The sequence below is a fragment of the Triticum dicoccoides genome, chromosome 3A (assembly GCF_002162155.2).
Source record: "Triticum dicoccoides isolate Atlit2015 ecotype Zavitan chromosome 3A, WEW_v2.0, whole genome shotgun sequence".
NCBI classification, from domain to species: Eukaryota; Viridiplantae; Streptophyta; class Magnoliopsida; order Poales; family Poaceae; genus Triticum; species Triticum dicoccoides.
In genome coordinates this window covers 364,147,713-364,160,877 of record NC_041384.1, presented here as the reverse complement: position 1 = coordinate 364,160,877, position 13,165 = coordinate 364,147,713, and the positions used below count along the sequence as shown (strand labels likewise).

At 46.9% G+C, this 13,165-nt stretch overlaps 1 protein-coding gene across 1 annotated transcript in view; it reads right to left on the bottom strand.

Moving 5' to 3' along the window:
- The window catches only part of LOC119268196 (PITH domain-containing protein 1-like), a 14,070-nt gene extending 1,452 nt beyond the window's left edge, over positions 1-12,618 (bottom strand). Inside the window, exons 1-6 of the mRNA XM_037549776.1 lie at positions 12,395-12,618; positions 12,165-12,245; positions 11,389-11,438; positions 2,056-2,133; positions 1,896-1,953; positions 1,768-1,817 (exon numbers count right to left, since the gene is read on the bottom strand). Of these exons, the coding sequence (XP_037405673.1) occupies positions 1,768-1,817; positions 1,896-1,953; positions 2,056-2,133; positions 11,389-11,438; positions 12,165-12,245; positions 12,395-12,478 (401 nt within the window). The 5' untranslated portion in view covers positions 12,479-12,618. The remainder of the gene's footprint in view (positions 1-1,767; positions 1,818-1,895; positions 1,954-2,055; positions 2,134-11,388; positions 11,439-12,164; positions 12,246-12,394) is intronic.
- Between the last annotated feature and the right edge of the window lie 547 nt (positions 12,619-13,165).

Here is a 13,165-nt window from a genome sequence, read left to right as displayed (position 1 = left end):
GGGGTTATGGTTACAATCCCCCTATATTTCTTCTCCGAGGAATCGCAAAGATTGCCGAATTGTCACAGGCATGTGTGATGTGTTGGAGGCCTCACACGCCATCCTCACATCATATGATGGTATTCTCCAACTTATACAACAGTAAAAGGCATCTTATCTAATGGAGCATATCATCTACATATATTTGAAGCTTACATTTGAGAGGCTAAATTTGAATATCTTTACTCACTACTATCTATATTATACTATTACAATATAACTCAAAGAGAGAAGTCGTCCATATTTCAACCCTGAACTAGCCCATTTGTCTAAGAATCAACCATGAGCTTTGAAACTTATCAAAACCCTGAATTATCAAAACCATGCAAGATTCAACCTTGAACCGGTTTTCAAAGACAAAGCCGGTTTTGACCGGTTCACCCGCCTAGTCAGCTGCCACATCAGCGAGCCCCATGCCCAGCCCTGTCTCTCTTCCCATTCCGAGCCGCATCGGGCTCACCAAGCTTGCTGCCGCCACGTACGTGACCCCGACCCATCACCACCCTCTCTGGTGGCCGGCGAACGGCAGTGCCGCCACTCTGCCCTCACACGAGCTGGGCCCTGCTCCCCCACCCCGACCCTGCGGCCTGATGCCGCCACCCCCGGGCATGGATTGGAGCTCCCCCTCTCCTAGTGTCCACCAACGAGCACGGGCTCCTGCCCTGGACTCCCCTCTCCTGCTGGCCACCAATGCGCCAGCGGCTGAATCCATGGAGCCCTGCACCCACCTCTTCCCCTCTATCAACAGCAGCTGGAGCCGGCGTGTTTCCTCTCCGAGAGCGCCATGTGCCCTCCCCAGTGGCCGAGCAACATCAAAAGGGCTGGGTGGGACAGGACGGGCCAGACTAAGGAATTATACACAATACTTCTTTAAGGGCCACTTTTACTCCCAGCCTTCACTGTTTTCTGCTGCCCTGGGCGGGCCAAGGCCCAGTTTTGCCCTAAAGTAACTCTGTCCCTGGCCCTCCCCTGAGGCGGCGATGCCTTCAGCCCCAGCAGCGACGTGCGCCTCGCCATGCTCCAGTCCCGTCCTCTTAGCTTCCTCTACCGGCCGTGGGCTCATCATGCCAAGTGTGCGCGCCGTTGCAATTCGCTTGGTGCTCACCGTGCTCGTCCACCGCACCCAGTCCGATGCTCGTGAGCCTGCTGAGCACGACATAGGTGAAGGGCGAAGGGCTGCTGGGTCTAGATGGCCGGCTGTGGTTCCGCGCCGCCGCCCTCCACTCACCGGCGGCGCAGGGGTATATGGCCCTTCGGGCCTGGCGGCGTCAGGTCAACTGCTATTGCGAGCTGGGAGAGAATGGGCAGCGGGTGACAAGCATCTGGTAGGGTGGAGGAAGAAGCGGCGGCGGCTCGGGATGCTGGCGTCCCAAGTGGCGGCGGCTGGGCTGTGTGAGAGACGCTGCTCAGGGTGAGAGACTGAACAAAGAGAGACTAGGTTTAGATGCCTGGTTGACATGGCGGCTGAGTTGGTTGCTGACTAGGCGGTCAACTCTTCAAAACCGGCCAAAACAGCCACGAAAACTGGTTTGAGGAGAGGAGGGTTGATATTTGTCCAATTTTGAGAGTTTGGGGTTGTAAAGTAGACGGTTTTGAAGTTCAGGTTGTTTCTTAGACTTTGGTGACAATTCAGGGTTGAAATATGGACTTCTCTTCTAACTTAAATATTGCAATATAAATGAACATGTATTAAGTAGCACAAGCAGAACAAGTAACTACTAAAATTACCTGGTTTGATACTCAAGAACTCCCTGCAAATTCTCTGCCAGTTCCCATTCCTGGCACAAACAATCTCAAATTACAGCTGGAGTTTCTTCTTGTGGATGGATAAGAAAATAAACAAACTAAAAACATACCTGCACAGGCTGCATGTTTTGAGCATCAGAAAAGTCAATACCTTCTCTATTGATAAATCTGTGATAAGTCGACATTCTTTATAAATTTCATGCTATTATGGTTCAAGAAGAAAACACTGGGTAAGTCATGAAAGAGAGAAGCCAGAATTCTAAAACTTACGCTCTCATTCTTGAAGGACTTGTTCCATCAGCACCACCAACAACAGCGATGCTCTTGATCTTCACATCTGAGGTAAATCTACAAGAAAAAGGAACAAATGAAACATGTTAACGATTGCTGATAGGAATTGCAAGCAGAAACGAGAGAATAAGCATGTCTTAGCTATTAACACAAGCATAAAAATGATATATCCCAGTATAGTCGAGTATAAAGTAACACAAACCAAATGTAATATATATGGATCGTGAACTCATTGCAAATAAAAACAGAGGCAGAAGTACAGAATAAAACACGGATAACTTGCTTTGTCTACATACAACCCTTGATGAAGCATTCCGACTCAGGATACACAAACAAAGCCTTTTGTCCCAAGCAAATTGGGGTAGGCTAGTGATGAAACCTAACAGAAAACTGTGAGAACCCAAAAGAGAAGAGAGGAAGTACAAGTAAACAAAATAAATCGAGATTCTGGTATATGGTTTGCTGATTTCCATGCAGTCTTGTCAAGAGCCAAATCCCTAGGTACATTCCAATCCTCAAGTCTCTTTTTACTGCCTTTCTCCCATGTGAAATTTGGTCGCCCCCTACCTCTCCTAGTATTTTGGTTACTCTTAAGAATACCACTATTTACTGGTGCTTCTGAAGGCTCCGTTGGATATGTCCAAACCACCTTGGCCGGTGTTGGACAAGCTTCTCTTCAATAGGTCCCTACCTCATCTCGTATTCCCTCATTCCTAATTTGGTCCTTTATTGTATGGCCACCCATCCACCTTAGCAAGCGCATCTCAGTGGCACTCATTTCTTAGATGTGTTGCCTCTTAGTAGGCCAACACTCTGCTCCATATAGCATTGCAGGTCTGATTGCAGTCCTATAGAACTTACCCTTTAGCTTATGTGGGACCTTCTTGTCACAGAGGATGTCAGATGCTTCCCACCACTTCATCCGCTCCGCTTTGATTCGGTGGCTAACATCCTCATCAATACCACCATTGCTTTGGAGCATTGATCCCAACTCCCAAGTATAGAACGGTGTCCCTCTTCGGCACTATATGTCCCTCGAAACTAACTTCTCCCTTCTCCCTCCTCGCGCCTAACAGCACTAAAATCACAAGTCATGTACTCGGTCTTGGTCCTACTAAGCCTAAACCCCTTGGACTCTGAAGTTTGTCGCCACAACTCTAATGTCCTATTGACACCCAACCTTCTTTCGTCAACTAGGACCACATCATCAGCAAAGACCACACACCAAGGCACTGTTTGGATATTGGCAATGAGGCCCAGAATTAAACATTGGCATTTGGGCAGCCCGAATTTTGTTGGTTGGAACAGTACTCAGACTCGGAAAGACTTGGAATTGAAGCGTGATATTGAACAGCCCGCTGTCCCCACCCGCCTCACTTGTAACACACCAGCCACTCCCGCACTGGCAGTAGTTACTCCTAGCTATCCTATAGGCTCTAGACTGACCCACAAACCAACACAAGTCTTTCCGGCACACTGTCCTCACTCGTGCGCACCCTGAGAAACTTCCTGGTCGTTCACACATCCCCAAACTGCTCCAAGCCAAGCACGCTTAACCAAGCGGTTCTTTTGAGATGAGCTTCCAAAAAAGAAGATGCACCTTATTGGTATGGGTCGTACTATCAATCCTATTAAACTAGGATGTCACATCACTTTGCCCGAATTCGGAACTTCACCCACTGACTTTGTGGCAAGTTCGACAACGCTCACCCCTAGTCTCCACTTACCCCTTTGAGGAGCGGTCCTGGAAAAAGAAAAATGCCACGCGTAGGAGAGGGACAGCAGCACGAAGCGGGAAGACAATCATCCCATATCTCAGACGCGGCGCGCGTGCGCCCAACCGCCTATCGCTCATGCTTTCAATCCCCTCAACAGCAGCTGTTTGTTGCCTCCCATGGCGACGGATGCCGCTTCCCCCCATGGCTGCCCCTGCCTGTCTGCGAGCCCTCCACGAGCCGAGACTGGCTAGAGGACCACGGCGGCAGCCCCCTCCCACCCCATTCACATGTGCGCGTGGAGCGGATCGTGATTGTGCTGCCCATCCTCACCACGCTCGCGGGGGGCGCGCTTGCCGCATCACTCCTCGTGTTCGTGCTTGTGGCGCATGGGGCTGTGCAGGCCGTCATGGGGGTCGATTCCGGCAGGAAAACGAAAGTTAAAAGGCTAATTGGTTTCATGCCAACATTTGGCACTGCGAATACTTGGCAAGCCAACAATTGGCAATATCAAAAGTAGCCAAAAATTGGCAACTCTTGTGAGGTTGGCAAGTGAAATTGGTAACTAACCAAGCACTAGCCAATATTTTGGCATTTGCCAAATGTTGTCATGCCAATTTTTGGCATCAAACCAATCATGCTCTAAATTTGCATGGAGGAGAGAGCATGCTTGTGACGCCCCAAGACCGGAGCTTCAGATGCCTTCCTTTTATCTCGTTGTCGTTGTGTGTCTGAACTGTTTGTTGCCATGATCGGATGAGTGTCATTGTCATATTTTGCTTCTTGCATCATGTTCATCATTTGGTTATATTGCATTGCCATGCCCATCATTGTCATGTGCATTTGTGCCTCTTGTATTTTTTTGCGTTCTCATAATCATCATGTGCATTGTCATATTCATGCATGTCACATTGTTGGATGCTCCATGTATGATCATGCATCATCACCTCCTCATTCCTTCTTCTTTCTTTCATTTTGGCAAGTGACCTTTTCCCCTCCTCGAGAAATGTTCTTTCTTTTCCTGATGCTAGTTCACCATGCCTAAACCCTCTCTGTCAAATTTCAGATCATTTGGAGTTGTTTTGGTTGGGTTCAAAAATGGTTCAAGTTTGAATTTTAATTCTTTTTCTGTCCTTAAAAATTCCCAAACCACTTTTATTAAATCGGGCATATTTCTTGGTTTCCAGAAATATGTCCCTCTCTCCTCACATCCATTCCAAACCCTCTGTACTTTCTTTCTATTTATGTTTATGCGATAAATAGAAAAGAGAAAAATCAGAGTAGAGAGGGAGAGAAGAAGCCCAGCAACCGCATGCCACTAGGCCAGGCCGGCCCACCAAACCCCCTTGAGGCCCATCCCTTTCTAACCCTAGCGTGATTTGGCCCGTTCCTCATCTCCCCTCGACCCCTCCTCCTCGTTCCTCCTCCCGCCGCCTCGCGCACCTTCACGCATCGCCAGAGGGAGCAGTGCCCCGCACCCGATTCCCATCTCTCTTCCTCCCAGCGCCCTCCTCTCGCCCTCTCCCTTGCACCAGTCGCCCTCAGCAGCCTCCTCCCTTCTCCTCCCCGCGGCTTCTCGAGCGTCATGGCCGCCGCCCGCTTCCTGCAGCCGCTGCAGCCCCTGCCGACAACCAGCGCCCGCCGTGGCCGTTCCCTCCGCCGCGCCGGGCCTCCCGAGCCGCCACTGGAGGCCAACTCCGACGCCCCTGTCTCACGTCGCCCTCTGCTTCCGTCTACGCCGCGAAGTCGCTGCCCCGCCACTGAGCACGAGCGCTACTGCTCTGCTCCGCTCTGCCGCTCCTGCCCGAGTCCAGGCCGCCGCTGCGACCTCCTCTGCTCCCCCTCCGTTAGCTCCCCTGCGGGGCTCCTCTTCCATTCGCGCCGTCTTTGTCCAGCGCCAGGAGCTCGACCTCGAGCCTCTCCACGCGCGTCCGGCACCCCTGCTTCCTCCTACGTCGCCCCTGCCTCGTTGCCTGCTTGCCTCTGTGCCCCTCCATGGACCCCGAGCATCGCCGTCGTGCGCTGCATGCCACTGAAGCTCTCGCTGCCGTCGTGCACCACCGCTGGCCCTGTTGTCGTTGTCAAGACCCTCCAAATCAGGGAGTACCATGGCCGCCACCGAGACACTTGGATTCACCAAGTTCGGCAAGTACCACGACTTACGGCACACGAACGACCACCGCTCCGAACGCCAAAGTACAGAATGACCCGCGAAGCCCCTGGACGCCATGTACCACTACAACCGTTGCGTTCCGTTTCGTCTTTGTCAAGTACCCATGGACGCCAAGTACCACGATGTCGGTGCCCCTCAAGTTCGGCTACACAAAAACGCCAAGTACCCCTTCATGTCGACAAGACCCGCAAGTCGGACCCCGAACGATCGACGACTCGTGGACCCTGTGCAACTACCGTCGCCTTGGGTTTCGTCAAGTTCCTCGCCATGACTATGAACGACTGTGAACCGTGTACAATTACCGTCGCCCCGAAGACATTGGATTCAAGTACCTCTCCGAAAACGAAACGTGAACCGCTACTTCCACTACGGCCGTGAACGTCTACTTCCTCTACTTTGCACCGAACCCGAACCGTCTCGTTTGCACGCTTCGAAGGTATAACCCCGAGACGACGTCCGTGAACGAATGCTTGCGATGTTTGAGATGCTCGTGTTTGCACCGTGTCGGTAGTGTCTCTCGCTTCCATGCCATCTACTCATGGGACACCCGGTATCCGGGAGCGCCCCACCATCTTTTGCACGCAACCGCACACTTCTCCTTTGCATCGGTATCTCAATCGAATTACCGGAACCAGAATGTTGCCGTGGCACCATTTCCGTTGTCGTGACCGTGGCACCCCTTTTCGTTTCCGCCACGATGACAAATGCTTCATAATATGCTCATGTCAACATTTTTATAAAATTTGCACATGTCATCCACATCATGATAATAACATTTAATATGTTTAAATTGTTGTTGCTTTAAACTGCTAATGCATATGGGGATTTACTGGAATTGTTGGTTGATGTTTCCGGCCCCATTTAAATTGTCTGGATAGGTAGTTTTTCATATGCTTCACCTCTTGTCATGTTAACCAACATTTAATATTATTGAGTACCTAACCGGGAGTGAACTAAATAATTGATGTGATGCTCCGTCAATATGCAACTCGTTGTATATTGGGCTCCACTTAACTTATAGTTTTGTTTGTGCACTTTGCCATGCCATGCATAATTAAACCGGACACGCATCATGCTTGGTTGTGCATCATGCCATGTTTATGTGATGGTTGTTTACTATGTTGTTTGCTTCTTTTCGGTGTTGCTTCTTCGGGTTAGTTCCGATAACGTCGCGTTTGTGAGGATCCGTTTGACTACGTCCGTTTGTCTTCTTCATGGACTCGTTCTTCTTCCTTGAGGATCTCAGGCAAGATGATCATACCCTCGAAATCACTTCTATCTTTGCTTGCTAGTTGCTCGCTCTATTGCTATGCCGCGATACCTACCACTTGCTATATCATGCCTCCCATATTGCCATGTCAAGCCTCTAACCCACCTTTCCTAGCAAACCGTTGTTTGGCTATGTTACCGCTTTGCTCAGCCCCTCTTATAGCGTTGCTAGTTGCAGGTGAAGATGAAGTTTGTTCCATGTTGGAACATAGACATTTGTTGGGATATCACAATATACCTTGTTTAATTAATGCATCTATATACTTGGTAAAGGGTGGAAGGCTCGGCCTTATGCCTGGTGTTTTGTTCCACTCTTGCCGTCCTAGTTTCCGTCATACCGGTGTTATGTTTCTTGATTTTGCGTTCCTTACGCGGTTGGGTTATAATGGGAACCCCTTGACAGTTCGCCTTGAATAAAACTCCTCCAGCAAGGCCCAACCTTGGTTTTACATTTGCACTAACAACCTATCACCTTCCCTTGGGTTCTGCAGACTCAAGGGTTATCTTTATTTTAACCCCCCCCCCCCGGGGGGCCAGTGCTTGTCTAAGTGTTGGTCCGAAACAGAGCCACTTGCGGCGCCACCTCGGGGAAACTTGAGGGTTGGTTTTAGCTGTACGTAGTGTTCATCCGGTGTTGCCCTGAGAACGAGATATGTGCAGCTCCTATCAGGATGTCGGCGCATCGGGCGGTCTTACTGGTCTTGTTTTACCATTGTCGAAATGTTTTGTAACCGGGATTCCGAGTCTGATCGGGTCTTCCTGGGAGAAGGAATATCCTTCGTTAACCGTGAGAGCTTGTGATGGGCTAAGTTGGGACACCCCTGCAGGGTTTTGAACTTTCGAAAGTCGTGCCCACGGTTATGGGCAGATGAGAATTTGTTAATGTCCGGTTGTAGAAAACTTGACACTTAACTTAATTAAAATGCATCAACTGCGTGTGTAGCCGTGATGGTCTATTCTTGACGGAGTCCGGGAAGTGAACACGGTCTCGTGTTATGCTTGAACGTAAGTAGTTTCAGGATCACTTCTTGATCACTTATAGTTCACGACCGTGCTTTACTTCTCTTCTCGCTCTCATTTGCGTAAGTTAGCCACCATATTTGCTAGTGCTTGCTGCAGCTCCACCTCACTACCTTTTCCCTACCCATAAGCTTAAATAGTCTTGATCGCGAGGGTGTGAGATTGCTGAGTCCCCGTGACTCACAGATTACTTCCAACACCAGTTGCAGGTGCCGTTGATACCAGTGCAGATGACGCAGAGGAGCTCAAGTGGGAGTTCGATGAAGATCGTGCTCGTTGTGTTGTTTCGTTCCAGTTGATCAGTAGTGGAGTCCAGTCAGGGCGATCGGGGATCTTTTGCATTAGGGGTTGTCTTTCTTTATTTGGTTCCGTAGTCGGACCTTGATTGTATTCTGGATGATGTAATGCTATTTTTATGTATTGTGTAAAGTGGCGATTGTAAGCCAACTCTTTATCTCTTTCTTATTCAGTACATGGGTTGTGTAAAGATTACCCCTCTTACGACATGCCTACCATGCGGTTATGCCTCTAAGTCATGCTCCGACACATGGGAGATATAGCCGCATCGTGGGTGTTACAATGCTGGAGAGAAAGAGAAAAAGATGAAAGGCCAGTGATGTGTACAACAATGTGCAATTCAATATTTTCACCATCCAAACACCAGAATTCGGGTTGAATGTCGATATCAATGTCATGCAGATTTGAATCGCAAAAAAAAAATGTCATGCAGATTTAATATTGGAGCCAATGCAATTTGGAGGCCTTGAATGTCTACATCCAAACAGAACTCGAGGGATATCTCCTTGTATATTGTTTCTGACCTCGTCCATCACTAAGGCCAAGATGTATGGGCTCAAGGCTGACCCTTGATGTAGTCCTATGGCAATTGGGAGGTGTTGTTCTCACTATCACCTGCTCGCACATTTGTCACAACTTACCGTACACATACTTGATGAGGGTAATGTACTTTGTTGGGACTTAATGTTTCTCTAGCAACCACCACATGACCATCCTCGGTATCTTGTCATATGCCTTCTCCAAGTCGATGAAAACCATGTGTACATCCTTCTTATGCTCCCTATATCTTTAAATAAGCTGACGTAGCAAGAAAATCACCTCTATTGTCGGTCTCCCGGGCACAAACCAAATTAATTTTTTGTGACGTTCGTCTCTCTTCTCAAGCGATGCTCAATCACCCTCTCATAAAGCTTCATAGTATGACTCATAAGCTTAATTCCTCGGTAATTAGTATGACTTTGAACGACTCCTTTATTCTTGACCTCATCTTCCACTAGGAGTCATTTTGCCTCGTCCTTTATGCATTTAACTTGGTTGAGATCCCTTGTCTTCCTCTGGCGGACTTCCACCATGTTGTAAATGCCCCTTTCTCCTTCCCGTGTCTAGTCACTAACAAAGCTCATCATAGGCCCCGACCCCTTGCTTCACTCACAGCTAAGGACTTGCCTAAATGACTAAAAGTGCACAAATGTGTTCCACAGAAATCAGTTGTAATGAATGATTGCTTTCTTCTTGGCCTCTTTCTATTTCTCCATGTTGCTTCTGACTCCTTCAGGATAATTGAAATAATTTATGGAAGGGTGTGCAAAAAAGGACTTGCCTAAACGACTAAAAGTGCACAAATGTGTTCCACATAAATCAGTTGTAATGAATGATTGCTTGGCACCAAACCAGCAAACAAAGTTATATATATATATATATGTATGTATATATTAGTGTGGATTTTTTAACACCCGGTGACTATGTCACCCCTCTGGGTGGCAGTGTCACCCCATGTTATCTCCGTTCAATGCATGCCTCGTGATTTGTGCAAATGCTATCATCATTCCTTCGCCAGGATTCAATCAATGAAGCATGATAATGATCACACTAATACGGTTCTAGAAGAGTATGTGTCAGACTAGGGGTATCAAAATGTGAGATGATGAATACTTGACCAAAAAGATACCCTAATAGTGTAAAAAATACAATAACTTACTAACTTTCTATAATAGTACAAAAAAATTGGTTTGTGATTAAGACTTTTATTACCTAAAAGAAGTTCTCCATGAACTCAAAAAAGATTCCTCAAAAATAGATCCATGTGTATACACAATATCATCGTTTAATCTGGTTACTACTTACTACTAATGAACTCGTCTCAGTGCTATTAGACAAATGGAGGTCTAATCAATGACAGACCTAAAAGATGCTACACGGATCTCAAAGGCAGATCAGACAGAAGCCAGAAGGGTGACAATGCCCCCAGGTGGCAAAGACATAATAATCAATACACGTCCACAAGCACTACCCTAGAACAATTAAGCACAACCAAATGATTCAAATTTTAAAATTATGAAATGAATGAACTAAAAGTATCCATCTAATGCCTTCCATAACTGTAACAGCACAATTTCTTGATGTTTCGATGAGAACTTCTTGACTCTCCATACAACAAATTTCTGTAGACACTAAAGCTGTCGATTCTGCATTTGAAGGCATAAAATAGTTCAACTTGTGACAGTTAATCAGTGCACGTCCACAAGCACTAAAAAAAGGGCAGCCCAGTGCACGTAGCTCCCGCTTGCGCAGGGTCCGGGGAAGGGTCCGACCACTTTGGGTCTATTGTACGCAGCCTTTCCCTACATTTCCGCAAGAGACTGTTTCCAGGACTCGAACCCGTGACCTCATGGTCACAAAGCAACAGCTTTACCGCTGCGCCAAGGCTCCCCTTCGTCCACAAGCACTAGCCTAGAAAAATTAAGCACAACTTCATGACCAAATGATTAATATTTAAAAATTATGAAATGACCGAACTAAAAGAATCCACCTAATGCCTTCCATAACTATAACACCACAAATTCTGTGTCCTAGACACTAAAGCTGTCAATTCTGCATTTGAAGGCATAAAATATTCAGCTTGTGTGGGTTTAAGGCAAGTGAAGCAATGATGTAATTAATTTAAGAAACCGAGTGGGGCAGGCACACACATATATCTTTTTTTCGAACCGGGCTACCACCGTTTCTGTTAATTCCTCAGCGGAGATAACAAGTTTATACAGCAGAAGGGGATGGAAAAGAAAGAAGCCAAGACACAGATATATATCCAATTATCATTAAGTGATGTAAGCTACTTACGGGATGAAAACAAGTAACTCAGGGTCACCCTCATTGCTCTCCAGAAAACCCTGGTGCAGCAAGAATGTTCATAAGAGTGCAGGTAACAGGTATGAAAAGAAACTTAAGTAACGGGTTATGAGTGAAAATATCACTTGTCACTGAATAAACGCTGTAAGCTACAGCATCAATATTCTGATCTTGATTCATTGTACCTTACAGGATTTAGGGTCAAGACTGATAAGCTGATACAACAAACATAAGTAATATCCAAATTCGCATGCAGAAGAATGGCAATTTTGCGTAACATGGAGGATAAAGGGTAATAAAACATAGAGCTCAAAATGTCTGCATAATGCATACCAAACCTGCTGGCCTACTGTTTCTCCCGTTTAATATTTCAGACGTCCTGGCAATTTCCCTTTTCCTACTATGCGCTAGGATTATGCTTTATAGACATCTTTACTAGTACTTGTGAAAAATAAATTGTAGCCCTCAGTAATCATGACAGTAATGACATTAGTGGCATGATAAAAAAAAGTACCCAGTGATAGTTTTATAAGGACAAATAGTACCTACTGGATGCACAGAAAGCTGCTAATTTTCTATTCGTTCTAATGTAATACCAAAGGAGACGAGTATAATCCACATAGGGACACAGCAATCGATACTGAAACTTTTCTATATCAGTGACAGGTTATCTAGAAACGTCTAACTCCTGGCATATTTGGCAGAAAATAAGCACTGACACTCATAAGAAGATGGGTTATGTCTAATTCAAGGATCTCGGTACATACCCCGGAAGTCTCGAGGCGCTGGTCCCACGACTTGAAGACCGATTTGACGCTCCCGGCCACAGATTCGTTCAGAGCCACCACCTGCAGGTTGTGGAAAAAACGGGGAAGATTCAGAGCCACAGTTTCTCGAATTTCTGCAGTAGTAATAGAAGATTTTGCACTCGTAATACAGTAGGCTACAGCGAAGATTCTGATTTACAGAGAGAGACGGAGAGAGATTGGGAAGAAACCTTGGGGATGTCGATGTGATTGTAGAGCGACCAATCGGCGGCGCAGTTGTGATCCCCACACTCGTGATCGTGCAGGCATGCCATCCCTCTCTCTTACCCTCTTCCTCTTCCTCGCTCGCTGCGAATGCAGCACTACTGGTGTTCTTGTTTGGATTTGCTCTGCGTCTGCTGCCTTCTGGTCGGCTGCTGACTGCCTGCGTCTACGAAGGTACTAGGGCTTTGAGGGTTTTCTTTTCTTTTCTTTTCCCCCTTTTAGTTTTTCCGCCCGCAAAATCGAACCGTCTAGACATTTTTAGGGTCCAACGCGGACAAAAATGTCTGGACTTTCTTTTCTTTGTCTCCTTTTCTTTTTTTCTTTTTTTCTTTTATTTTTTTCTCCTTTTATTAGTTTACTTTAGTCGGCCGCACATATTTAAATCAGACCATCGCGCATTTTCAGCCACACAACACGGCTAACAAAAATGTTCAGACCAGTCCAGATATCTAGGGCATGTTTGGTTGCCCGCATCGATTTTGGCACATTGCATGTGATTTTTAGATAGACCTGACTGAGAAAAACAGACTATAAACCACCATCTGCACATAGCTTGATTACCTGTATATATGTTAGCTGCATGAGGGAACTAATGTTGACCCGCCGTTTGGTTGGCTGCACCACATTAAGCGCACATATGACTCGTTGTTTGATTACAACCTGCATAAGGTGTTGTCACCACTTCTCAGCGGTGGTGACCTTACCATACGCGATCTGAATAGGTTTACTCCTGGCTA